At 48.9% G+C, this 26,307-nt stretch overlaps 1 protein-coding gene across 2 annotated transcripts in view; it reads left to right on the forward strand.

Moving 5' to 3' along the window:
* The window catches only part of adamtsl3 (ADAMTS-like 3), a 203,279-nt gene extending 177,083 nt beyond the window's left edge, over positions 1-26,196 (forward strand). The window contains exons 21-32 of one of the 2 annotated variants that reach the window (XM_085468957.1): positions 5,309-6,046; positions 6,530-6,770; positions 11,344-11,468; positions 12,691-12,828; positions 15,544-15,726; positions 15,804-15,923; positions 16,433-16,687; positions 18,869-19,052; positions 21,329-21,533; positions 21,616-21,719; positions 22,776-22,990; positions 23,847-26,196. In XM_085468957.1, the coding sequence (XP_085325083.1) occupies positions 5,309-6,046; positions 6,530-6,770; positions 11,344-11,468; positions 12,691-12,828; positions 15,544-15,726; positions 15,804-15,923; positions 16,433-16,687; positions 18,869-19,052; positions 21,329-21,533; positions 21,616-21,719; positions 22,776-22,990; positions 23,847-23,965 (2,627 nt within the window). In that variant the 3' untranslated portion in view covers positions 23,966-26,196. The remainder of the gene's footprint in view (positions 1-5,308; positions 6,047-6,529; positions 6,771-11,343; positions 11,469-12,690; positions 12,829-15,543; positions 15,727-15,803; positions 15,924-16,432; positions 16,688-18,868; positions 19,053-21,328; positions 21,534-21,615; positions 21,720-22,775; positions 22,991-23,846) is intronic. The other variant, XM_085469033.1, reaches the window with a different exon arrangement.
* Positions 26,197-26,307: the final 111 nt, after the last annotated feature.

Raw genomic sequence — 26,307 nt, forward strand, 5'->3', positions numbered from 1 at the left:
CGTGGAGCATGCAAGTTGCAACTGCCGTAATTCCCCCTCTCATTAATTTCAATGTGTTTAATAATTGAATGGAAAGAATTGGAGGAAAAGCAGAGAGAGACCTGCTGAGACCCGGGGCTGCCGCCGTGGTCGCTGCAGCTCACTGAGGAGGGAAGCTTGTGCTGCAGAGAGCCGGGATGCCAGCGGTGAAACTACTGCAAATGAATTTGCACGTCAATGCTCCCATCCTGCAGACTTTGGTCCAGCCGGCCTCGCTGCAGCTGTAACAAACGTTCAGTCACCGTATGGTTAGAGAAAGTGACGGCAGTTGGAAACATTGCGAGCTGTGATATCTGTCACACAGGACGGGGGTGGGGCTTTGTCAGTGCTACGCTGGATCAGCGGGAGGCCAGTCTCACTAATCGTTTCTTTGATCATCAGAGGCGGATCAGGAGAAAAGCACCCAGCGCTCCAGAGAATCCTTCACGAGCTGTTAAAGGTCGTCTGTGTCCTTTCAAGTGTGGACAGTCTGACTCTGTCAGGTGATGAACTCCACGACATTTTAGCAAAGAGCCGTTCAACAAGCCGTGTAATCATCCTGTTTGTAGATGTTTGACAGGTTTCTGATGTCATGAAAAACCTTTCTGGCAGTATCAGAGACATCGCAGCACCACGAGCCGCTTCGCAGCACCACGAGCCGCTTCGCAGCATCCTCCATTTTTGATTTGGGGCGTGAAGCGAGCAGCAGCAGCATCCTGACAGCATCAACTACAGTATCATCTAACATCTGCTGGAAATCGAAGGCGGGCTTCCTGTCCTCGCGGTGCGTCTGAATCTGCTGGTGTCTCCCCGAACTAAGGGCAGAGGTGCGGCGTCGTGGTCAGGCGACAGAGGCGGAGCCAGTTTAAAGGACGACGGCCGGGCTCAGTGTTAGAGATGAAGCACGTGATCGAGGCTCTTTCTTCACAGAGGTCAGGAAACACTTGAAGACGTACTGCGTGTGCACAACAACAAAATGAAGGATTCGTCGCAGCGATGTGTGCAGCCTGCTGGCTGGACGGTAACCTCCGTGTGGATCTGTGATATTTTGCTCGGCTAAAAGTTATCAAGGCTGACGAGTGTCTTTTCCTGACCGGCTGAACTTTACACGGATCGAATGACATTTATATTTTATAACCTAGTTACCTCGTGTAGATTGAAATGCGGCTGCATGCAGTTTTTTTTCATCAGTTGAATATTTTCTCCGTGTTGAGCATAAAGAAATATCTTCCACAGGACCTGTTTTGTTTTTGCAGACGTCGCCTGCAGCAAACAGGCCAAATAACCCGAATCCTTTTAAAGTGTCCTGCTGAGCAGAGCTGCAGCACAGCGTTGCATCCTGGCAGATCTGCAGCTGCCAACTCTGAGCTGCACATTGGGCTTTAACCAAACTTTAAAATGCATTTTGTTTTTCGTTATAATTTTCACTCTTTAACCCAGATGGCTGATGTGTTTGATCACGGGCTAAACTTACACAGTGGATCATCTGCCTCCACCTCCTCCTGTCCCAGCATCCTCCTTCACTACATCCATGAACCTCCTGTGAGCTCATCCTCTTCTCCTCCTGCCTGGCAGCTCCATCTTCATCCTCCACCCCCTCTCAGCCTGACTCTGAGCTGTCCCTCTGATGGACTCATTTCCTGTCTCCCTCCTGATCAACATCTGAACATCTTCAGCTCAGCCTGTCTTTTCCTCAGCGACACGTCTCCAACCATCCACCACAGCAATCCTCACTACCATCTTGTAAACCTCACCTCCGTCTCTTGCTGCTCTCCTCCAGCAGCGTTGGACGTGTAGAATAAACAGCACTCTAGTCCACAGGTGTTAATGGAGGGGCTCCACATTTTCAGGAGAGGGTGTCACCCCTTGCCCTGCTTTAGACACACCCCTGTTGGAACATATAAAACCTTTAGTGGGGCTTTTACTGATGGTCTGATTGGATCTTCTTTTAATCGCAGAACATATTTCACTTGTCTAAAAACAAACAAGAACTTCAGGACATGAGAACAGGAAGTGCTAAACGCTAACTCGTGCTGTAGTCTGAGGACTCAGTGCAGACAAATTGTTTTTACTACAAAGAAAGAAAAGACTTTCCTGAGGTCACAAATCCAAAGCAGACATAATGTGATGAATCCGGTCTCAGCGCTCAGTCGTAGATCTGTGCACGGCCGCTCGGCCCACTGTTTCAGAGTCCTGCCCTGCTCAGCATGACCGAATATCAAAAGTCAGAATGTCCTCTTCTGTTTCACTGATCGTGCTCATTGTATCGGCGTCTGTGCCGTCAGCTCACAGCTTTTATTTGAGTTAATGGTGTAAAGCAAAAATCCGGGTCCCTTTCAGAGGGAGGTGTTTGCATTTTCTCATGCCCTGAGTATGACCATCGATCAGCGTGGTTTATAACCATCATCACTCACAGAGACCCAAACTGCTCGTACTTGTTAGGACGTACTCTGCTTTTAGCTGACGCAGAGGTGTCACGCGGCCTGACCCGTGTTCCCCCCGCAAGCTCTGAGGAATCCACTTAGCCGTCCTGCTCGATGTTAACTAAAGTACAGTCGGGAATTCAAATAAACACAGAGGGCCTCTGAGCCTAAACACATACCTCATCACCGTGGGTCACTGAGATGACTGCGGAGGTTCTGGGTAAGACCTCTGAAAGAACGCAGTAACGCGCAGTGTTACTCAGCTGTTAAAGTAAAGTTTAAACTCAGTGAGTGACTCATTAATGTCAGAGTCACAACAATAGCTTTACTACATATGTACATATCGCCGGTGTTAGATAAAGGAAGCTACCAGCTCCCCATGAACCAGCCGAGGCGGGCTGTCGCTGTTTACTGAGGCTTCAACATCACTTTTCACATGCAGATGCAGACGCAGCAGATGCAGACGCAGCAGATGCAGACGCAGCAGATGCAGACGCAGCAGATGCAGACGCAGCAGATGCAGACGCAGCAGATGCGTCTTTCTGTCTTTAGTTTCAAGTCTTGCTGAAAACAACATGATGTTCATGTTGGAGACGTCCTGTTACGCCCCCAGCCGAGGGGGCGTGTCAAGGGTGTCCTAGACATAACATGAGGTGTGACTCCTGACTCCTCCCACTCCCAAGTTCAGCAGCGGAGAATGAGTCATGTTGCTGAGCAGCAAACATCTTCAAAATGCTCTCATCTACCAACAAAGACATGAGCACATCCTGCCTCTTGAACTAATGGACTTGTGTTCGCGCTTCTCACTCAAACACTCAAAGCTGTGAGCGAACAGCTGGCGCCTCGTTGCAGAGGAGCCAATGAGAGGGGCAGGTGGCTGTCAGGTGGACCTTCTACTTCTTCTAGTCCTCAGAAAAATATAACCTGAGATGAATTACACATGACACCTTAACGTATGTCATTATTTATTCTTTTTTTTTCTTTTTTTTTTTTTGTGCCCCGTTTGGATCTTTAGCATCAGAATTGTTGTCTTAAGGCCAAGAAAGATGCCAAGCGGATTTATTTTACCAAGTGGATCATCATGGCCTTGCCATATTGGTCCATTTGATTGACCTTTATTATAATTAAGAATTTATTTTATTTTCAGTTGCTACAAACGGGACAGACATGACTGGGGGATAGGACAGGGAGAAAGAATGAAAGAAAGAGAGGGAGAGAAAGAAAACCAAAGGGGAGAAGAGACGGTGAGAAAGGGGAGAAGAGAGAATAAAAACAAAACACCTGGATCACCTGTATGGAGAAAAAAAACAGAAGAGAAAGCAAACAACAAAGAGCAACATAATAAAAAAAACAGCACCATCACAATAAACTAGCTAGCAGTAGATATCAGTAGATACTAAATAATAAACGATATTGTGCAGCACGCAAGATAGACAGCGCACAATGTGCTTTGAGGCAGCAGCCAAGAAAGCTGTAGTCCGCGTCTGTGAATACCCATGTGTACACCTGTGTGCATACCTGTGTGGATCAGCATGCTTGCATTCCAAAGGTTTCTCCATGTAACGATCTGCTAGGGAGTGTGGGGAGCCACAGCCCCGTCCTCCAGGGTATGAAGCAGGTATGGAGGAGATCCAGGCCCTCGACATCCAGAGGCCCCAGAGTACAAGGACCCGAGGAGGACCACCAAAGGGGGGGAACTGTGCCACCCTCCTGGGAAGAGCTGAGTGGAGCCCCAAAGGAGAGGTCACCCCGCAGCTACGGAGCAGAGGCCAGAGGGGGTTGCAGTGGCGTGCCCGCGGGCTCTGCTGGCAGCCAGCTGTGCCAGAGAGGACCGAGCTTCAGGCCCAGAGGCCTGAGGGCATCCCACCCCCCGGAAGGAGCCCAGCCAGGCCATGTCATTATTTATTCAATAGAAACTCAAAGTGATTGTGAAGTTTGATTGTCTAAGAACTCTGCTGGCGTCTGTGCTCCTTGGCGTTGTGTTAACACACCTGCAGACCAGCAAAGTGTCAGAACTGCTCTTTACAGAGACACTCGCACCGTTGATGATCAGCTGATTGAGTGCATTTCATTTGCAGCACCTGTGCCTCACTTAGCACTCCACCACCACATCCAAACACGATCAGGTTAGGCTCCAAACAAACAACACAGCAGCCGCTGAAATACAGCGTCACAAAACCAGCGGCTGACTGCACTGTGTCTGTTTTATATACAATCAGTGGTTTCATTGGATAAGTCGCCCACTCTTGTTGCCTTGTTACCACTTCTTTAAATCAGATGATGTTCAGACACCTGAGGAAGACCAGGAGCCCTGAAAATACTGCAGCAGCCGTCACTGAAGGTTTATTTTATTTTAAGGAGGAGCTTCTTCCTGTAAGAGTAATGTAGTGTTTTTATAAGGAAACACCTGTCCTTATTCTGGTTCGACTGTTTCATGCACTGACATCATTTCATCATCATTTCAAAGTAGAAACATAAATGAAGAAAAAAATGTCCATAATTAGCTTGAAAGATTAGAAATCAATAAGTCAAATGAACTTTGTTGGAACCAGAACAGGTACAGCAGCATTTCAGCTTTTAGTGGGAGAGGAAATATTGCCCTGGATGGTGGATGTGTTGGACAGAAGATGGAGCTGCCAGGGTGGAGGAAAAGAGGAAGACACGGAGGAGGTTCATGGATGTAGTGAATGAGGACATGGAGAGGGTTGGTGTGACAGAGGAGGGTGGAGCAGGTGGAGGCAGCTGATCCACTGTGGTGACCTCTAAAAAAGATGAATTGTTCCTCTGAAGTTTCTCAAACTTTAAACGTTTGTTGAAAATATTCACCATATTGAGAAGAAATGTCGTCTCTCTTTGATTCCTAACAGAGCACAAGAAGCAGATGAGACCCAAAGACTCGCGAAAAGCTGCTGTGAAGAACCAGGTCAAGCAGCCGGTGAGACGCCCTGCAAAGACTAGAGGCTATGAGGAGGGGATCAAACAGTGTCCCGCTCTCATTAGCACGCACAACATCTACATCCAGACCCGTAAAGAGAGGCGTCTCCACCTGACCGTTGGTGGCCACGCCTATCTTTTACCCAACACCTCTGTGGTCATCAAATGCCCTGTCAGAAGGTTCCCCAAAGCCTACATCCGCTGGCTCAAAGATGGCAGCGCCTTACCCAGCTCCCAGCGCCTGGGCGTCACCAAGTCCGGCTCTCTGAAGATCCAGTTCCTGGAGCCAGAGGACACCGGGGTGTACAAATGTGTGGCAGGACCCGCCTCAGACATTTTCACTCTCCAGCTGATAGGCGGTGACGGCAGTTCGGCGGGTAGACCGCCTGCTCCCGGACCCGACTGGGAGGAGATGCTGCCCAGCTGCTACAGCCACGACTCAGTCCTGAAGACGATCCGACCTGGGGCCCGGGTTTCTCTGGTGCCCGCTGGCGGACAGGAGGCCTCCCTGCAGCCACGGGTGGAGGAGAGACTGATCAATGTCACGCTGCAGGCTGATAGAGGAGAGATCCAGCAGGAGCAGGCCTCAGAGCTCATCTCCTCCCTGCTGACACACATGTCTCCTGCCCAGCTCTGGACCAGAACCACGAGGAGAGGAGGACAAGCTAAAGGTAAGCAGAGACCCAGCCGACCACACTGTGCAGGCAGTGTCTTTCTTCCAACACTTTTTCATGTCTTTCATGAAAAAGTTTGTCGATAGAAAAGAAAAAAATAAAGAACAAGGGAGCAGGAAAGACAATTGAAGGAAAAGGGACTAAAGGAAGGTGAGAAGGAAAGAGGTTAGTTGGTCGGTGGGTGGGTTTCTGTGGTGAGATCATCAGTACCAGACTGCGGTCAGCTCGTCTGGCACCAACACTCATCCTGCCAGAAACATTTTCAGTGATTCTGAGGCTTGATGTGAACTCCCTGACGTTTATCTACATGACTGATTGAACTGCACTGCAGGTATACAGGTGTTCCTAATAAAGTGCTCCGTGTTTGTTGTGATTGCTGATGCAACCCCATCAGGCGTCTCTCCGTGTCATTGGCTGACCTTCCTCGGCCTCCTTTCTCAGGATAACCTTTTTTCTTTTTGCTTCCTGGTCCGTCCACAGACCGACTGCCCAACTGGTCCGAGCACTCTCCACTGGAGACGGTAGCAAAGAGACCAGCGATCATCAGACAGCAGCAGAGCGTCCCATCCACCTTTCAGAAGAACATCGACATCAGTATCGGACACAGCGCGCTCCTCACCAACGCCACACGGTCGCTGACCATCCGGTGCCCTGCGGAGGGATCCCCGCCTCCCAAAATCAGCTGGAGCAAAGATGGAGCTCTGCTGCAGCACTCTGACAGGTAGCAGAGCTGCGCTAGCTGACAGGCCAGTCAGTCTGATTCTGACTAATCGTTGACATGATTTATTTATCATGTGATATTTTTTAATTTGAGTGAACTCTGGAAGCTTCGTGTTTGCTTCAGGAAGTCACAAGATGCTCGGAGTGGCTCACAAATTCAAAATATAAGCTCCAAGTTATTTACAGCAAGTTAACAGGATGCTTTCCAGTTTGTAAGAATTTGCTTTTCAAAATAAAACCCACAGGACAATAAATGTGAACTATTGATGTTTACCTTTATCCAAAAATAAAAGCATCTGCATGGTAAAATGAGCCTATTTGAGGTGTGTGTCAAATCTTAATGACAGTTTTAAGGATTTCCCAAACGGTAGGTAGCACATGCTACAGGCTCATGATGTGTCTGAGTTTCAAAATTAAAGTCCTCAGAGAGTCGAAGGACACATTGAAGTTTCCTAAAATGTCAAAATAAAAGACTTAAGGTGACAAAAGGAGCATACAGATTTACTGGCTTTTCAAAATAAAGTCTAGTGTTTCCCACTTCTCAGAATTGAAAGCATCCAACATGAGAACGTGTTACAGGGTTTTTTTCTTCAAACAGCACTTTGAGCTTGTTGAGTTTTCCTGTGATTTGCTGACACGATGCTGCCTCCAGGGTCCAGTTCTGGGTGTATTTAGCTCGTGCAGTCAGTCAGAGTCACAGCAGAGAGGAACAGAGATGAGGAAGCAGCTTCCCTCACCTGCCCTGCTCCTGTATCTTTGCGTTCGCTGCCCCTCATCACTTCTCCAACTGCAGCGTGTTAGCTGCTCTCCTCCTCCTCACTCTGTTAATTAGCTACAGCTCATGTTTCTCTTTGTGATCTTTTCCAGCTGCAACAGATGAAGCCTGGAAATATTCACAGTGAATTAATTGGGAAGCTAATTACACCGGTGGATCTCCCCGGCCTTCCCACATGTTTGCTGCTTTGCTGATGCCCCTGGTTCTCAGTGACTCCCCAGGAAGTCTTTGAAAGAGGCTGAATGCGTGTTTTTCACTTCCACAATCAGTCGGTGTTAACTAGCAGTCATAATTACTACTGACACCGCCTCAGTCGATGGTATGAGCTTCTACACCAGGCTAGTCACAGCTTTCCCGATTAGTTCTGCTTGTTTATTTAAAGAGTGCCGTCTCTGAGCCTGACAGGAAGTCATTTATCAGTTCTGATCAAAGGTTTGAGCACGTGACCACGATACCTCTTGTAAGCAGTACAGAGGAGAATTGCTGGTGCATTGTGGGAGGACCCAGCAGCCTGAGCCTGCAGCAGCATGACTGAAGGAGGCTTCAGCAAAACGCCACATCACCGACCCAACTATCGCCTTTATCAGGTCTGCAGAACATTGAACGAGTTTGAACCTCGTTCAGGTTTTTGCTGATGTGTCTGTAACTCTGTCTAATCTGTGGTCGAAGGCTCAGCTGTCAGACAAAACATTTGTCTTCCACTACTTTTACTTTTTAGGTAAAAATGATCACGTATTTGTTACAAGAAGCTGGTATTTAGTCTTTTTGTTATGCATCCATCCTCTTGGATTTATCCAGCTGTTTTAGGGTGAGGGGCGGGGTACACCCGGGACAATTTAGAATGAGCCATTAACCCAACTCCACTAACTGCATGTCTTTGGACTGTGGGAGGAAGCTGGAGTACCGGAGAGGACCCACGCAAACTCCACATGTGGGCTGATGGTGGAACTGGACCTTCTTGTTGTGAGGCCACCACTGTACCACTGTGCTGTCCTTGTGTTATTTTTAATTAGTTGTAGCCTTTAAGTCATACATTGATCCTTTAGGTCAGACGTTCAGTTTGAGGTGGTCGGAGCCGTGTGTGAGTCTGACCGCTGTTTCCAGCCTCACGGGTTGAGAAAGTAAAATGAGAGAATGCTGTGAATCATTTATTCTGTTCACTGATTTATAAAGTCGGTGAAAGTTTTGGCACATGAGGTGAGCCGGCACATTTTATCAGTGGGTTTATTGACTTTGAGCCGTGATGCTCATTTTAACAGGCCGTGTTACGATGCAGTGTTTGGATGTGAAACCTCACTGAGTGGCTCTGGTCCAATGAATATTGATGAAGCAGGATGACCACACATTTTGCACTCGTGTAGTTTCGTCCATGTCAGCCCACCCTTTTCAAAAACACATTCGATTTTCTTAACTGGAACTTGTGAAATGCAGATGGAGGTTTGCGAGCTGCGACTCACTGCGACGGAGCCCATGCGTGGGAGCAGGAGCTGCCAATCACAGTGTTTCTGCCCCGATGCGTTACACAACACGACCTCTTCTTCATCCTCCGAGCTCGCCGGCCCTGTGCCGCTGTCATCATGAGTCAGGTTTAAACCCGCTGAACTGGCCTGGTCCAAATCATGCCACTGATTGGTTCTGCAAAGTGTGCAGGATGGATTATTGATTAATGTCCTGATAAAAGTCCAGAAAAAGTGGCAGCAAACAGCTCGAAAGCTTATGTTTAAATCGTTTTTTCTCTCCGTGTTTCTGTAGCAACTTTTCCTCCTGTGATATGCAAACGATTTAACCTCATCGTATTGATTAAGCCCATAATGTGGAATCTGGCAGTGATGGTAATGGCACAAACCCTTTGATGTCTGGGGGACGTTAGAGGAGTTTTGTGAGCTTCGGCTTCATAGTTCAGCAACAGTTCTGTGTTTCGTGGCTGCAGTCTGATCATTTTGTGACCTGATGAGCTGAAAACCCAGTTTTGTAAAACGAACGAGCTGCTGTGGAGAGATGGCCGAGGCTTTTCCACTGAACTGGTCTGACTGTCTCCTGAGGTCTTCATCATTTTCTTCTCCTCTTGCTCATCTCTTCCTTAGAGATTTTCAGCACAATGAGTCAGATAAAGAAAATCAGTATCAGTTTCATGTCTGTACATTGAGAGCAAATCTAAAAGAAACGCTTTGATATTTGCTAGTTTCAGTATGAGAGGAGTCCTCGTGTTCCTCATTCTGTTTATTTAAGTGATTTAAGGAGGAAACAAGCCACGACAGGTGGTGCTAGCCTCCGCCTCCCTGCTGTGGCGCTCAGCTGCTTTTAATCACGTCCTGAACTTGTCTGTAAGATGCGCTGAGATGAAATTGCTATTGATTTTCCGATTTGATGCCGGGTAAGCCGGTAAACAAACACATTTCCAAAAATGTCAGACGGTTCTTTTAATCCGAGCGCGAGAGAAAGAAGCTCTGAGGACGGTCGGGAATCTGAACGCCCGAGTGAGACGGACACTTGATTGACATTTACAAGACCTGTGGGCTGCAGAGGAAAACACAATGTTCTGCAGCCGCCCTTGACTGAGTTTTATCAAAGTGCTGAAACTGTGGCGCGAGCTGAGCGTGATAACAGCTGAAGTTAGCTCTGCATCACGCTGTGCTGCTGACTGACCTTTTAAAAAGGACTTTTATCAGATTTAGCAGGTCTGCAGCATTTATTTCTTTTATTCCTCAGTGAAAAGTTCACGTCTGTGTTATTACGGCGGAGACGCAGATCAAAGAACAAGTACGTCTCTTCCATTGCAGTGAAGGAGAACAGTTATGAGTGCCTGATCTACATGCAAATCACTGCTGTCTGGAATACAGAGCTGCAGAGCAGTTCTAAAAGGCTGCAGCACAGAGTGTGTGTGCGCTGTAGCACCGTGGTTTAAAATATCTCTAGTAACTGTACTGCTGCAAAGCTTAGTGTGAGCTTTGTGAGCATGTTGTGTGTCACTCCTCAGGCCTACAGTTGGAAGACGGGGCGTCGCTGAGCCCGGCGACGTGGACAGCTCTCTGGTTCTTTTGGCCCGGTGCTGTTTGCTCCCCTTACAGGGGAGGGGTGTTGTTTTAGTCTAAAGGCCACCTGTACGTAGCGACGCACTCGTATCTCCTCACGTTGTAGCTGACAGCTGTCTGACAGACTCTTACTGCATAACGAAGCCTCTAATGAATCTCCTCTCAGTGATTCTTGTATGTAGTTGCTTCTGTTATGAGAAGATGAACCTGGTACCTGAAAAACTTTGCTTTACCAAAGATTTTTTAACCTGCTGCTACAAATAATAAAAGAAGTTGTCTGCACAGCTCAGTCTGTTTGTGTGCGCCGCCTCAGCCATTTGTTACATTTACACTTGTTAAAATGTTACATTCTCTGACAGCGATTATATTCTGATGGCATATTCAAGGTGTGACATCACTCTGAGGTTGTGGGCAGGAGGGGGAACAAAGGTGCGACGTTTGTGTTAATATAACGACACCTGGCTTTGCAAAAAAAACCAAAACGTCAGGTTTAAAATGTTAGAGAGCTACAGGCTTCTTCTGTGAACAATAAAATAGCACTTGCAGTTTCTTCCTTGTGTTTCTCTGTGTTTGGGTGATGATCTCCTCATCTACAACTCAACAAAGTTCCTCTGTATCCAAAATTATTCACCAGTCCCTCAGCGGAGACTCTTCGCCCGTTTTAGCTGCCCCACTTTGAAAGAAGTACTAGAATATGAGGAAGCCGTGTTCTCCTTGTTGGGATGAGTTGGGTAAAAAGTAAAAATGTTTTCCTCGTGTGTCCGCAGGGTGTCCTGGGATCGAGCGGGCCTCCACATCCTGCAGCTCCGAGCGTCTGACAGAGGCCAGTACAGGTGCGCCGCTGCCAACGCGCTGGGCTCAGACTCGGAGGCTTCCCAGCTGCTGCTGGCAGGTGTGCTCTTTGTTGCAGTTCACTCGTCTCACGTAAGGTTGCATTTGTATGCACATCTTCTCCAGTTCCAGTGGAGGTTTTGTAATTTCCCTCGTGGCTTTTCTTAACTATGTTGATGAATATCAATCCCGGCCTGCTTTGTCTGTGAGCGCGCGGTAATAAATGGATTTATAAATATATACGTTTACAGATTTCACCGTCTTACTCAGCCTGCAGAAAAGAGTGTGGAACAGCTGTGTTTGTTCACAACATGAACCCAGTTCTTCTTTTCCACTGGTGTCGTGTGTGAGGGATTATTTTCCACTTGCGATCTACAGGAACACAACGCTGTGGCTCCGTCTCAGCCTGCTCCATGACTGCAAACAAACCCGGGTGGTGGGGTTTAATGATTTATACAGTCCTGGAATCACAAACTAATTTTTTTAGCTTTTTTTTTGGGGGGGGGGGGTATTCTTCCAGATTGATTCATGTTCATTCACGAATGTTTGTATCCAGTAAAGCTGCAGCACTGATCGCAAAATAATCAGCCTGAAGTTCGGGAAGCTGATCTGTTGGCACAAGAAATAACAGTTGAATCACTTTCTGATATTTTCTTATTCTGTTTATGTCCAGACAATCAGAAGGTTAACAGGAAATAATATTGAATGTGCAGTTTCTGTGTTCGATGTTGTAATTTAAACAGCGGGTGAGTTTATTTTGCATTTTGACACAAGGCGATCGGGTCTAATAATGAATTCACTGAACTTCCACGCGGACGTTACAGTTACTCTCTGAGGAAAGTGAGTGATTAAACCCAAAAGTGCAAAATGTCATTTCTATGCCAATGACACAGTGATGTCATTTCCTGTGTCTAACCAGCCTCCGTGTCATTTACCATGAACTTTGAATGCAGCACAACTTCACTTTGTCACCACTGTCTCACACTTACATGGACGGGCTGCAGTGCTGGACACAATCTGGACTCTTTACCCTCGAAAGCCGACTAGAAGTAACTGATGAACATCTTTTCAGAAATGAGGAGTTTCTGGGATATTTGAGGCAAAATAGATGTTTTTACATCAGAGGTTAGTCGTGGTCTCTGCTCATCTAGGTATCCTTGGAAAAACCTGGAGACTCTTCTAATGGTTGTCGAATCACGACTTTATTGATATATACTGTCATTAAGGGTACGGGAGGATGTGATGGGAGCTCAGTGGCTGATGCAGTTTGTGTGAATCTTCAGAGCCTCCGGCCATCGCGGTGTCCTGGAGGAACGTCTCAGACCACGGGGGGATGCTGGGCCACAGCTTGACAGCCACTGTCGGAGGACAAATCAGCATTCGTCCAGGCGCCAACCTCACTGTGGACTGTCCCGTCAGTGGTAGGTCACGATACCACACAAATCAAAGGTCTGCATATCCAATCTCAAAAACCCCGGCGTCCTGTTTTCTTGGCCTTTATTTAGCATCTACAGCACATAATTCAATGAAAAAGATGGTCTGCTGTATCTATAAAACGATGTTGTTATGTTATTGTGTGTGAAGTCTGTGCATGAAGCAGAAACGTGAACGCACAGCAGGCTCCGCCTCTCGTCTCACCACCACAGACAAAGCAGAAAGACGCAAAGGTTTACTTCCTGTGCAGATAACAAACGTCCTCATAAAAGCCTGCAGACACAGATTTAGGTCCCCACAACATCAGTAACACACACACACACACACACACACACACACACACACACACACACACACACACACACACACTCATCTAAATGTATACACACTGACTGCTGCTTCTCTCATCTCATCCAATCACAGAGTGATGAAAACATCTGATCAAACAGTTTATGTGGAGCTGGTTACAAAAGGTTACTGCACTGAGAGCTGACATGATATCAGCTGTGTGTGTGTGTGTGTGTGTGTGTGTGTGTGCGCGTGTGTGTGTGTGCGTGTGTGCGTGTGTGTGTGTGTGTGTGTGTGTGTGTGTCAGCAGGCTGAAGCGGTGAGATAAACCAGATTGAAAGTAATTTTTCATCTGATTGGGTGAAGTGAAGTCTGTAATGGAAAGTGACATCTTGGAAAATCAGAGCATTCTCCTGTTGGCAGCTGGGTGTTCATAGCTGTCTGATCTAAGAGTGAGAGTCACGTTTGGACGCCTCACCTCACTCACCTCAATATATGAAGTGCTGAGAGACTAAACTCTGAGCTGTGTCCAAGTCCTGATCAGCTCGTACGCTGCTGCTGCAGAAAGACAGCTGGAAGCTGAAATCCTGTTCGACCAGTTATCCGGTGCACACGGTCTGAGCTGCCTCCTGCCTTTGTCCACACTGACTCTAATGAAGACACACGAGAGTTAAAGAGCTGTGAGCCAAGCTGCAGTTCCTTCGTTCCATCAGAGGTTTGCTCCTTTAGCTTGTAGCTGGAAGATTCCCAGACAAACACTCTTATTTTCATGATCCTGATTCTGCAACAAGCAGTGTTCACTCATCTTCTCCCAACCACCTGGGTGGCAGGGCGGCAGTGTAAGCAGAGATACCCAGCCACCTCCTCCAGTGGGACATTTCCCAATGTTCCCAATGTTCCCAAGCCAGCTGGGAGACATGAGTGTCTCACCTCCAGGAGGTATCCTTGTCAGATGGCTGAACCGCCTCAGCTGGCTCCTTTTGGAGGCGCAGCAGCTCCTCGGCCAGGCGCTCGTCACAGGAAGTTGGTCTCTGCCGCTTCTGTCCTCGAGCTTTTTTCTGTCAGTTTCCACCCAGAGTGTCAGATCATTTAAGGTGCGAGTGGGAGCGTAGGCTGACCAATCAGTCGACAGCTTCACCGTCAGACTCAGGAAAACAAATCAGCAACGTGACAGCAGACGCCGCATCGATCTGTCCGTCAATCTCCCGCTCGACTCCTTCCAGAAAATTTCTCCAACTGGACCTGAACAGTCCAACCTGCAGCTGAGAACCATCATCATCATCATCGTCAGTTAATTCCGGCTCAGCCTCAGTGTGAGCTGCAGGTCGGCGTGCCACTCAAAGGTGGGTGTGGTCACAGAGTTCTCAGAGACTTCCTGTACATGCGGCTCAAAGTGTGGGACAACCTGCTCTTGCTGAGCTGCAGCTCTGCAGGAGCTGTGTATCTCTGCACGTGACACACGTGTTTCAGGCTAAATCAACATTTTTCCTTCCCCGTCTCCGTTCATGCACAGGAACAACAATTATCTGTCTCTGCTCGTCTCAGCTGGGACTCCAGACCCTTTAAGTATGTCACCTTAATATGCCGTATATATGTTCTGTGCATAAAATTAACATTTCATGACTCGTTTATGCTTCTAATTTTCACAAGTAAACAGAAGTACTGCTTTAATTACTGCATGCTAATTATTTCTGCCTACATTTATTTGGGGGTGTTTGAAAAGGCGGCGAGTCCAAGTGGAGTGTTCGTGGTGTGTTGGGGTGTAAGCATCACAGAGATTGGGAAAACACGTCGTGATATCTCTGTGTCAAAAAAGGAAAAGAAGCGCTTCTCCTGCAGAGCTGTGCTGCTAAACAGGGAACGCTTGTGGAAGTCGATTCGCAGGAATCCACGGCGGGAGCAGCGTGGGGTCTGACCCCGACACACCGAGGAGCACAGAGAGCCTGTGGGCTCTGCAGACTCTCACGCTGATCCTCGCTTCACATCAGCCGCTGTTCAGACGCAGGAAGTGAAGCCGTGTGAAGTTCAGCCAGAGTTTGATTTCAGATTCACATCAGAGCTCGCGCTCAGCTTCAGGCCGGACTCTGCTCCTCCTCTGACAGAGCAACAGTGTTTCTCTACATCCTGACTCCATAACTGTGTCGCCAGCTCGTCCTCGTCATGACAAATACTGCATCAGTCAAACGCCGTCCAAATAGTTTGATTGAATGGCATTTGTAATAAAATTCAGAGGAAGACCATGTAATACAGCAATCAGAGGAGCTTTGGCAGCAGCGGGAAAGAAAAACTCCCTTTAAACAGGAAGCAACACGTTCTTCTTCCTCCAAATTCCCTGCAGCGTCAGGATTCATCTCACCATGTTTGACCTGTTCTGTTGTTGTTACATTTTTAACGCTCCTTTCTCCGTCTGTCAGGTGTTCCTCGCCCCACGGTGCTGTGGCACAGGAAGGACGGGCTGTTGGACGCCGGCGCCGTCTCCCTGCCGTCTGGCTCGCTGTGGATCCGAAACGTTTCCGTGCACAACCAGGGCACCTACTCCTGCGCCGCCACCAACGCCATAGGAAAGTCGACCGCCTCCACAGTCCTGAAGGTCCACGGTGGGTTCCCACATAAAGCCGACCTCTCGCCATAATCGCTCGCGTTGGGTCACGTGGAGTAACGTTTGTGTGTGCAGATCCAGCCGGAGGGAGCCGGGTGCTTCCAGCGTCTCAGGAGCTGAGCAGGAGGAGAGTCCTCATGGCGTCACGGCGCGGCACGAGCGTCTTCATCAAACCTGGAGACGTCCTGCGCATAGGTACGCTTTACTCACCTCTGCTGTCACAGTCACGGCCGGTTTCTCACATGATAACCAACGAAGACAACATCCTGTGCCCGGAGCCGCAGACTGACCTTTAATGTGATGACCAGATAAATATAGCAGACAAAACCACGACATCCTCAGACGGATTGAATTTGCTGTTTGTTAATATAAAGGGTTTGGAAAGGTGGCTTCACAGGCTTTTATTAAAAGAACTGAAAACTGGTTCAGTGTCAGAATAAAATCGTCTTTAACTTTAGATTTTATCGGATTTAAAGTTAAGGAGAAGATCTCAGTCACAGCTCCGGTCTGAGTCTGCTGAATAACAAGGTCGAGCCGCCTCCCATCGCTGAGCTGCTCTCACATTAAGCAGCGCGCTCCCCTCAGATGGATTTCTTTCATCCATTAGCGCTGCATTAGTGTCTGAACTTGATGGAGTTCCTGTTTAGCATTTTCAGCGTTATAGTTTTAAATACATACATTCTTTCTGCTCCTGCCTGTCGCAGGCTGTCCGGTGGTTTCCGACCACAAACCGCCTGTGCGCTGGGAGTACAACAACCGGACCCTGAAGGAGGTTTCGGCTCCGGCTCACTCCCCAGATCCCGGTCCGGGTCAGGGTCTGCAGCACAGGATGCTGGTGGGGGGTCGTGTGCTGGAAGTCAGCACGCTCCAGGGGAAGTTCGCGGGCCGCTACAGATGCCAGACCTTCATCAACAGCACCAGGCAAATCCTGTCAGCCTGGATATACGTTCACAGCGAAGGTGAGTGTTTACGCCGCCTGCCTGTGGACACAGACAGTGGACAGGGACGCTTTCCCAGGACGGGAAGTTTTCAAAATGCAGGGTTACTATACTGTGCATGTCTCATATCAGCGGCTATCTAATGTACATGAATATCATGATATGCAGTGATCAGGTTGGTCTGGAAGCAACAGGGCTGCAGCTTAAGCTCCATGGAAAATGTCATAAAGTCTGAAACGAGAGGGCGTGTTCATAATGTGAGCGTGGACGACGGTGACGTGGTTCCTGAAGCTGGAAAACCTCTCCACCGTTAAAGCAGGCGGTAAAGGAAGCACTGAAGCTCCTTTCCTGAGTGTTTCCACGACTCTTCTCAGATTGTTATGATCTAACTGAATTTTTATTATGTGCTTGAAAACATTTTTACGGTCTCGCTGATGCTGAAGCTGCATCTGCATGAATAAACTCAGCAAATGATGTCAGTAGTTCTGGAGAGGAAGGTAAACACAGGCAAACAGAGCGAGCTGGAAGTCATGAGACAAATGATAATTGGACCGAGTGAGCGATAAATGGCAGGAAGCGCGTCTCCTAATTCGTGCGTGGGTGGCGAGGAGTGCTTAATGCGTCTGAGAGGACGAGAATCCAAAAGCTGCTTAAAGTGTGAAGCTTAGTTAAAGTAAATACATTAAAAACAAAAAGCGGTTTGTGGAAACGTCTCCTCGAGACAAGTGGAGCATCCGGGGAACGCTGAGGGGAGGGAACGTCCCGGGTGGATGAGGTGTTTCATCTCTGGAAGCTGCCGGTGTCAGCGCCGAGCTGGCGTCACACGGCCTGACTTTATTTGGCTCTCCAGAGTGGAAAAATCTCATGTGGGAACAAACTGAGCATCATTTCTATCAAAGAAACGATGAATGACCCACACGATTATTCAGGTCCAGCCCAGCTCTGCAGGAATGAAGCGGCTCCATCTGCACGCCGCTTCTTTGTCTCTGTGACACCGTCCCTTCCTCTGCCTCGGACGTCTCCCTGCCTCCACTGTGGCCGTTTCAGCATCTGAAATTAAACATTGAGAATCTGTGCAGGCGCGTGCGCGACACGTTAACGTCTCAGGGTGGTGTTTGACGCCGCCGCTCAGGCTTTGCATCCTCTGTCACCGCTGCCAAATCTTACTGTGACGGGATGCTGTGGCATTCCTCCGAGCCCCGTCCCGGTTTGGCCTGTAGCTTCTACAGTCTTCCCTTCAAACTGCGGCCGTGTGGATAACGAGGCACGGCTCTGCCATTTGGAACAGCTGTCAGCGAAGAGATCGCCTCTGCATGCAGATGATGCAGTCCAGCACAGAGTCTATAAATCAATAAATGTATAGATCAGAAGTCGTTTTCACCGACCTTAGAGCTGTCACGTATTCTGTGGAGCGTCTGATGTCAGTCTGATGGGAACCGGTGGATGAGTTTGAATAGATTTAGCGTTTGTGTCTGAGACGCACAGACGGTGCAAAGTGGCTTGAAGCTGCATTCCTTCTACCGTCCAGCAGGGGGCAAAGAAGCAGGTCGGAGGCCGCTCTGCTGAGCTGTGATTTGATCTTTGCTGATGAGTTTCTGGTCTCAGTCGTTGGTCTGCAGTCTGTTGGAGTCAGAAAGGCCGATTAAAGAGGGATAACTGTGGGTGGGGCTACAGGTTTGGCGCTGTAGAGCTAAAATCTCAATTTGGAGTAAAAATCTTTCTTCTGGGGATTTTGTGATAAGAGGGTTCAAAGGTAGCTGGAGTTCTAGATTCTAGTTTACGTCACAGCACCATGAGGCGCTTTAGCGACGCTGCTGTTTGCTGGAGTTATCTTTGGAAGCAGAGAACATCCTGTCCTAAAGCCCTAACCGACCAATCAGCACGCAGTTAGCAGGACGCTGGTGTTGCTGAGTCAAAAGCAGCTTCATTCACTAAAGTCAGTTTATTTCAGCTGTGACACGTTATCCATGTTGGATAACAACTAAAGTAAAATGTGTTGAGCTCTGGTTTTATTGGACTGCTGCCCCCTGCTGTACACGGGGGCTAACAGGAAGTGACCAATGGTGACATCATGGCGGCCACATCTCTCCTCATACAAACCGACTGACCGTCACTGAGAGCCCAGAAGCTTCTGCTGATTTACAGAATACTCGTTCGATTGTGGATCTCATGCATCTCCATGTTTCCTCTTTCGTTCTGCAGAGTTTGGCTGGAGATTCGGGGGCTGGACCACTTGCAGCACTTCCTGCGGGAGCAGAGGGACGTGGCTGCGGCGGATCCGATGCGTCTCTCTGGACGGAAAGGACGTTCACCCCGACATGTGTCAGCGCGTACCGAAACCCGTCACGTCCCCGGTCCCCTGCAACAGACAGGCCTGCCCCCCCAGGTACGCTCGATCGCCATGTTCACCTGAGCGTGGACGCCGAGCGCGTTAACCAGCTGTGCAGTCCGTCCTGCTGGCGTCGAGCTGCATTTCAAGGAATGATGGAAGTTACTGTCTAAGCTTCGTTTCTCTTTTTGGGGGCGTGTCCAGCACAAGGCAGCTCCTCCCAAAACTTCTGAAAATGGTAAATGGTAAATAGCCTGTATTTATATAGCGCTTTACTGGTCCCTAAGGACCCCAAAGCGCTTTACATATCCAGTCATCCACCCATTCACACACACATTCACACACTGGTGATGGCAGCTACATTGTAGCCACAGCCACCCTGGGGCGCACTGACAGAGGCGAGGCTGCCGGACACTGGCGCCACCGGGCCCTCTGACCACCACCAGTAGGCAACGGGTGAAGTGTCTTGCCCAAGGACACAACGACCGAGACTGTCCGAGCCGGGGCTCGAACCGGCAACCTTCCGATTACAAGGCGACCTCCCAACTCTTGAGCCACGATCGTTGATCTGAAAAGAAGACGGTCGCTGTTCTGGCAAATCCAGGAGAACCGCCCGCGTGCGGCGTTCTCTCGGTCGGTCGGGTGCAGCTCAGCGTTTGTCAGAGAGGGAGGGTACCTGTCTAGTGGCTCCGCCCATCAAGCGTCCAGTGCTGGGGAGCAGGGCACTAATGTGGGCAGGTGTCCGAGGTGTTAGCTGTTTTGTAAGCAGACGATGTTCAAACAGCTTTAATCACATTCGAGCCGTAGCCTCTCCTGTCACCTGCCGACGTGTTTTATTAAAGGAACTTCTTCAAAAACAAGCGAGAGCAGCGCTTCCTGTGAGCGCCGCCGCGATATTGACAGATTATAGCATAAAGCTGCCGACTGACTGACATTTTTCCTTTCCCGCTCTGAGTTTCGTGCCCGCGGTGCGTCAGCTCCTTCGCACGCCGACTTTGATGAGCAGAGGGTCGGCCGCTAATGAATCACCGAGAGCAGCAGAAGTGTAACTCTCAGCAGAATCTGCTCACCCCGAGTCCCCCCCGCTGCTGCCAGCCCTGCCAGCCTGCCTTTACCTGCCTTTACAGCCCATCAGTCAGCCCCCCCTCCGGCTCTGCTGCCACACACTGAGTCAGCTTCACTCGCTAATGCAACACAAATGACCCGCTGTTAGCTCGGCTCGGGACGCAACTGTAGTGCTGCAGGCTGACGGAGCTCTGTGTTTACAGCTACAAGCATGGGTGGAGATTTCAGTCCGGGGGGGGGCATTGTAATTCATCTCACCTCAAGCTTTAGTGCTCTTTGGCAAGTCTGTGGTCACGGGTTGGATGGAAATCATTCTTCCAAAAGAATAAAATAAAAATACTCCTCGTTTGGTCTGATGGAGGAGCCGAGTGCTCTTCCCACAGTTACTCAGTTACACAGTTAATCGTGGAGCATCGCTGCCATCAGGACACGACAGCTTGTTCCCGTTTACGCAATTTCAGAAATTAAGCAGCGTGTCGGTTTTTCAGGCTCTTCTGTTCAATCGAGTCTCAGAAATTTGGGCGCCATATTTGACGCTCAGCGTCGGTTGAGAATCACTCCATGTTTTTATCGTCTAAGAAACAAACTTCGCTCAGACTGCAGGTGTCAAAGGCAGACCTGAGGTGGCTGTAAGGCTCTTTTTACAACAAACCTGCTCTATGGGACGCCACTAACAGGAAGTTTAGGCTTCTACATTTTAGGTTTCACTTTAACATCTTAGTTTGAGCTTTTCGAGCTCTACATGGTGAAGCTCCCCAGTGAATCTCTGACCTGCTTCTTCCCCAGCAGGGTCAGGTCTTCAGGTCAGAGGTCACTGTTGGTCAAACCTTTTCAGGCACTGAGGCTGTGGACTTGTCTTCTGTCGTCTCCACGCTGTGTAGACTCTGCTGAAGACATTTCTATACAAACGAGCTTTTAATAAATTTTCATTGTTTTATTCAGATTTCTGGTTTTATTGTGAAGCACTTTGTGATTTTTATCTATTTTTATCTATGAATACATTTCTTCAGTGACATTTCCTCTTAAGAGGACCTGGACTGTGCCAGCAAAGATGGCAGCATAACAGCCTCAGGATTCCCATCGTTCCGCCTTTTCCTGTAGTTTGTCACCCCTGGTTTCCTCGGGAGGAGCCTGAGAGGAGTTAAAACGAGACGAGCGCAGCTTTGACAGATTCTTCTTTCCAGGAAGAGACAAAATGTTTGGACGGAGTTTCATTTGAAGCTTTTTATTGCGTTTGTGTGCTTCGTGTGTCGCTGTCTTCGTGTCAGATGGTCGGTGTCGGAGTGGTCAAAGTGCTCGGCCTCATGCGGCGCCGGCCAGAAGCAGCGGCGGGTCACGTGTCAGCAGCTCGACGCCGGAGGTGCGGCGAGAACGCTGCCGGCGGCCGCCTGCGAGGGGACGAGTCGGCCGGCGGACACGGAGCCGTGCTCCGCCAATAACTGCCCCGTCTGGGTGACCAGTCCGTGGGGGAAGGTAGAGTCAGACGTTTAATCAGACATGTGCACGTGACACGGTGTAGGCAAGTCGCCTTCAGCTGTGACTGTTTGAATCTTAGTGCTCGGGGAGGTGTTTGGGCCCCACCACCACCCTGCAGAAGAGATCGGTCGTCTGCCAGCACGCCAACGGCTCCTCCTACACAGACTGTGACCTCCGGAGCAGGTACGCACGCGCTCAGACACCAAATGACTCTTTCATACAACTGAAATGTTCCCAAACTGTTCGATCTGTGCGTCACTCTGGCTTCTACCTGTGTCGGTCTGCAGGTGTGTGTTGTTATAGTATATACACTGAGCGCTATTATCTACCAGCACTGCATTTTTATTGAACGTCGTATTCTTCTTATTATGTGTCCTGGGTCTGTTCGCCACCCCAGTCAGGTGGAGGAGCAGCGACTCTGACCGACCACAGCCTCGTTCTCTCGGTCGCTGCTCACATCTCGCCGCCATATGTGAGGGCGGGAACACGGATCAGCCGGCGATGTGACAGATTTGCTCACAGTCAGCTTCTTTGCTGCAACAGATTGTCCGTCCGTCTGCTGATCCCCTCGGTGTCAGATGCCTGAACTCGACCGCTCGGGGCAATCCCAGTGTGAGGCGGAGCGCCGAAACCTGAGACCGCAGAATCCTCCACCCACCAGCTGAATCACTGACAAAGAGCAGCCATGATGGAGTCCATCAGCCACCAGGAACAAGTAAACTGAGTACCTACCATGTGATCAGAGCTGCTCCTCTTCTACAGAGACCTCAAACCCGTAAAGCTAAACACGCTGCCGTTAGTTTGGCTCACGATGTGCTCGGGCACGCTGGCAAGCGGCTGCTGGATCGAACCGTTGCTACCTTCCTGTTTTCTTCTTCTTCCTGCCGAGCGTCGGGCAGATCAGCAGGTGGAGTTTGCCCATCTACGGCCATGAGAACAGCTGCACCACATCCAGTGTTCTTTCTGCTTCCAGGCTGAGAACTTCCTGCGTACAGCGATGGAGTCGTTCTTTGTAAAATGGCCAGCAGAGCACGGCGACCTCTCTTTAACCTGCAGGATGCTTAATTTGGCTCCCATGGCAACCACTAACTGAATAAATATTTATTAAAACCTCACAGGTAGAGCTGGATGGCGTTGTGCTCACAGCTCTAAGCCAGTAGCGCCGACCGAGGCGGAGCAGAACTGACACCATCAGAATTCATCACCAATCCCATCAATAACTCCCAGTCTCTCTTTCAGACCGGTGTCCGTGCGCAACTGTTCCTCTGACCTGTGCGATGTTCAGTGGCGTCCCGGTGCGTGGCGAGCGTGCACCGTGGTCTGTGGGAGTGGCTTCCAGTCCCGCAGGGTGGACTGCGTTCACAGCAAGACCGGCCGGACTCTGGCCGACCAGCACTGCGCCTGGCTCCAGCGACCCTCCACCTGGCAGCACTGCAACACCGCCACCTGTGGGAGTAAGTCTGCGCCGCGTCCTGCGCTCTTTAGGTGAAGCCGTTAAATACGTAAACCTACAGCTGACCTGTGGCGTGTGCGATCGGCCACGTTGGACTTGTTTTATTCAAACCGCTAAAAAACCCTGAAGGTTTCTTAAAGTTTCATGTAAAAGTTTATGCAGATGAATTTCACCTTTGTGGGTTTCGGGCGCTGCACAGTCAGGCTGATTGGAGCAAACCAGGCAGGCAGCAAACCAGCAGCTCTGAATGACAATCAGTAAATGTTAAATGCTTCATTTTAATCACCGGCGGCGGCGCTCCTCGTACGTCACGACATCCTGGACGCGGGCCGCGCTGTCAGCAGCTCACGAGGTGATGTCAGTGTCAGAAAACTCACAGCTGCCCTCAGCCCGTCATTTTCACCCGCTAACGTTCAGAAAAATGAAAAAGCTTCCTGTTTTTGAGCTTCGCTCGATATCGACACGTATCGATCGCCTCATGCAGGTGGTGGCGTTAGGTTGGGTGCAGACTGCGTCAGCCCTGTCGGCCCGTCAGAAGAAAATGGGTGGATGGGCTTAATGTTTTATTCAGTGTGACTTAGAGCGAGTCAGGTGTTGGAGTTTGTGTCCTTAAAAAGATGCACCGTGTTTAACGTGAGAAGGATCCAAACTTCTGTTCAGAGTGTTGTGAGGCACGGTGGTCACAACTTATAGCAAAACAAGATAAGGAGGAGTCTGTGGGCGCGCACGGCCTCCCTGTCGTTTGGAGAACCGTGAAATCTGCACCATCGAAAACCTAAAACCTCCAGAAACACACCTGTAATGTTTTTCACGGTGCTAAATGTGAGATGAGGTGTTCATCGTGCTTCTTCCTGCAGGTGAATGCGAGGACACCACCCAGTACTGCAGTGTGGTGAGGAGGCTGAGGCTGTGCCATGTGGACACGTACAAACAGAGATGCTGCAGCTCATGCCTGCGTGGCGTTGACTCCACCTAGTGGCGGTGGAAGGTTTTAACCGCACGCACGCACACACACGCACACACACACACGCACACACAGATGGGTCTACAGGAGGCGGGAGCCTGAGCAAAGACTAAGACGGACAGCCCGTGAGTGCACGCCGACCCCAACGAGCTTCAGCGTGAATCTTTCACAAACTGAAAGGAAATCTGACGACAGGACGAGCGGGCTTGACTTTCTGATCTGGACTAAACTGTAACATGAAGACAAGTGTTCACTATGTGGATCAAATAAAGTTTGTGATTTTCCTACACAGACAGCTAGTTTCCCGTGAGATTTAAAGAAGCGTGTTTTCTTGTCAACGAGACGGTCGGTCTGCCAGCAGCACGTGACGCCTCTGCAGCGTCGCGCTTTTCTGTCTCTGATCTCTTTATTTATTTGTGCAATTCTTCAAAAATGTTTTTATAAAACGACACAGTTAAAAACAGAAAAAAGGAAGTTCCAGTTTGTTACAGCTCAGGTCGTTTCTGCTCCCGGCGTCGTTTCTGTGAACGTTAATGAAGCCGGACGAGTGACACGGACGGTGTCCGAGCGAGACGCGAGGGTCAAAACTGACTCGGCTGCTAAGAAACTGGAGCGGTCCTTTAATCGGGCCCTGCCGTTACATCGGTGTCGCCGTGCCTCAGCTGCTCATTCCTTCACCAGAGTCCAAGTTTCCCAGCTTTTCCATCCTGATGAGTTCGACTGACACTGAATTCTTGTTTTCTTTGAACATGAAATAATTTTAAAGCATTGCCTTTAAAATCCTGCACTTGTTTCTGGGATGAGCTTCAGTGTTCGGTGCTTGTTTGATTTCTTTACTGATCTAAGCCGTGGTTCAGTCTTTACTTATTACAACATTTTTTTTTAAACAAGTCGATTCAGTCCAGCAGAAATGTCTCCATAAGTGAGCCGAGATGTAGGAAAATAAAGTTAAATAAGACAGAATTTATATGAAGCCTTACTGAAAGTATCGTCTTTATAATTTACCAGTAAAATACTGTAACAAAATTAAAAAGTAATGAAAAAAGCTGCTTGAAATAGAATAAATATTCACTTCAGCACAAATAAAACACGACATGAAATCCAGACTACAGAAAGTAAACAGATTTTTAATTCAGTTTTATTTCTTTTTATGGACCCAAATCACAGCAGTCTGAAGGTGAAGAGCGTCCGACCCAACCTCTTCACAACACAGACTGTATACAAAAGATGGACGTCACCACCGTGACACCGCCCACTGACTCGTTAACGTGACATGTAGTGACGTGAGGTTCTGGCTCCTCAGTTATAAAGTATCAATACAATAAATAAGTATGAAAGATCAAAGTAGTGACGAGGCCACGGACTCATCAGTGGACTGTGGGCTCATTTCCACCCAGATTTACTTTACAACCAGAAGATTCGCCCCCTGCTGGCCAACACAAACAACGCAGGTTTAAGACGGAGAAGCTCGTTCCATCTTTCATGTACAGCTTCTGTGTGGGCACAGCTGTGATAACCCACCACAGCTGTTCTTCTAAATCGGTAAACAGGGATGCTTCCTGAACCTCAGAGCCACACAGTATGAGCAGTTTTTTGGTGATACCACGTTTCTGCTGCTGGTGGAGCTTCAGTTTGCCTAAGCACGGATGTTCTAACCCGCCTCTGATCCTCAGCCGTGACAAAGCTTTGTAGAATAATTTCAGCTCACACTAAGACACCAGCGCCACACTGATTTCCACCGACGGGGTCTGCTCATGTTACCTTTGTACAGGTCATCATACCGACGTGCTGCATTGTACAGTGTCCTGTATATACTGTGTTCTAAGTGCAATATCGTACTCTGAGTGTAGACTGTGCGAGGCCTTTATTTTCTTACTTCCTGTTGTATTTTTAACTCCTGTTTAGGATATAAAGCACTCGTATTGTGTACGTTGATCAGGTGGTGCGTTCGCTGCCCCTCGCCTAGTTTGATTTGCATGTGATGTTTTCTTGCTCCGTTGTGACAGACCACTCATTAACGTGTTCAGTGTTTCTCTCTGGCTGCTGATGACTGCACGGTACGGCCAATCGGATGTGACGGCATCGCGCTGCTTGCGGACTTCCAGCTTGGCTGAAAGAACGTGCGACAAATCATAAATATGCTTCAGGTGACAGTGCAAAGGAATAAAGACGGTTTGATCACTTCATGACTGCTGAGCTGCTTTTTGTTTGCATTTGAAAATAAAAATGTTCCCAGAGAGCGATGAGAGTTTGTCACTGACTCAGACACGGGTCCACATCAAGTGATATTCAGGTGTTTCAGGGCGAGTGGCCCACACCATCTTTGCTGGTGTGTTATGGAAAAGGGGGCTTTA

This window comes from Copadichromis virginalis, linkage group LG1 (genome assembly GCF_057382275.1).
Source record: "Copadichromis virginalis isolate Kocher_CV1m ecotype Utaka linkage group LG1, C_Virginalis_male_GT1.1, whole genome shotgun sequence".
NCBI classification, from domain to species: domain Eukaryota; kingdom Metazoa; phylum Chordata; class Actinopteri; order Cichliformes; family Cichlidae; genus Copadichromis; species Copadichromis virginalis.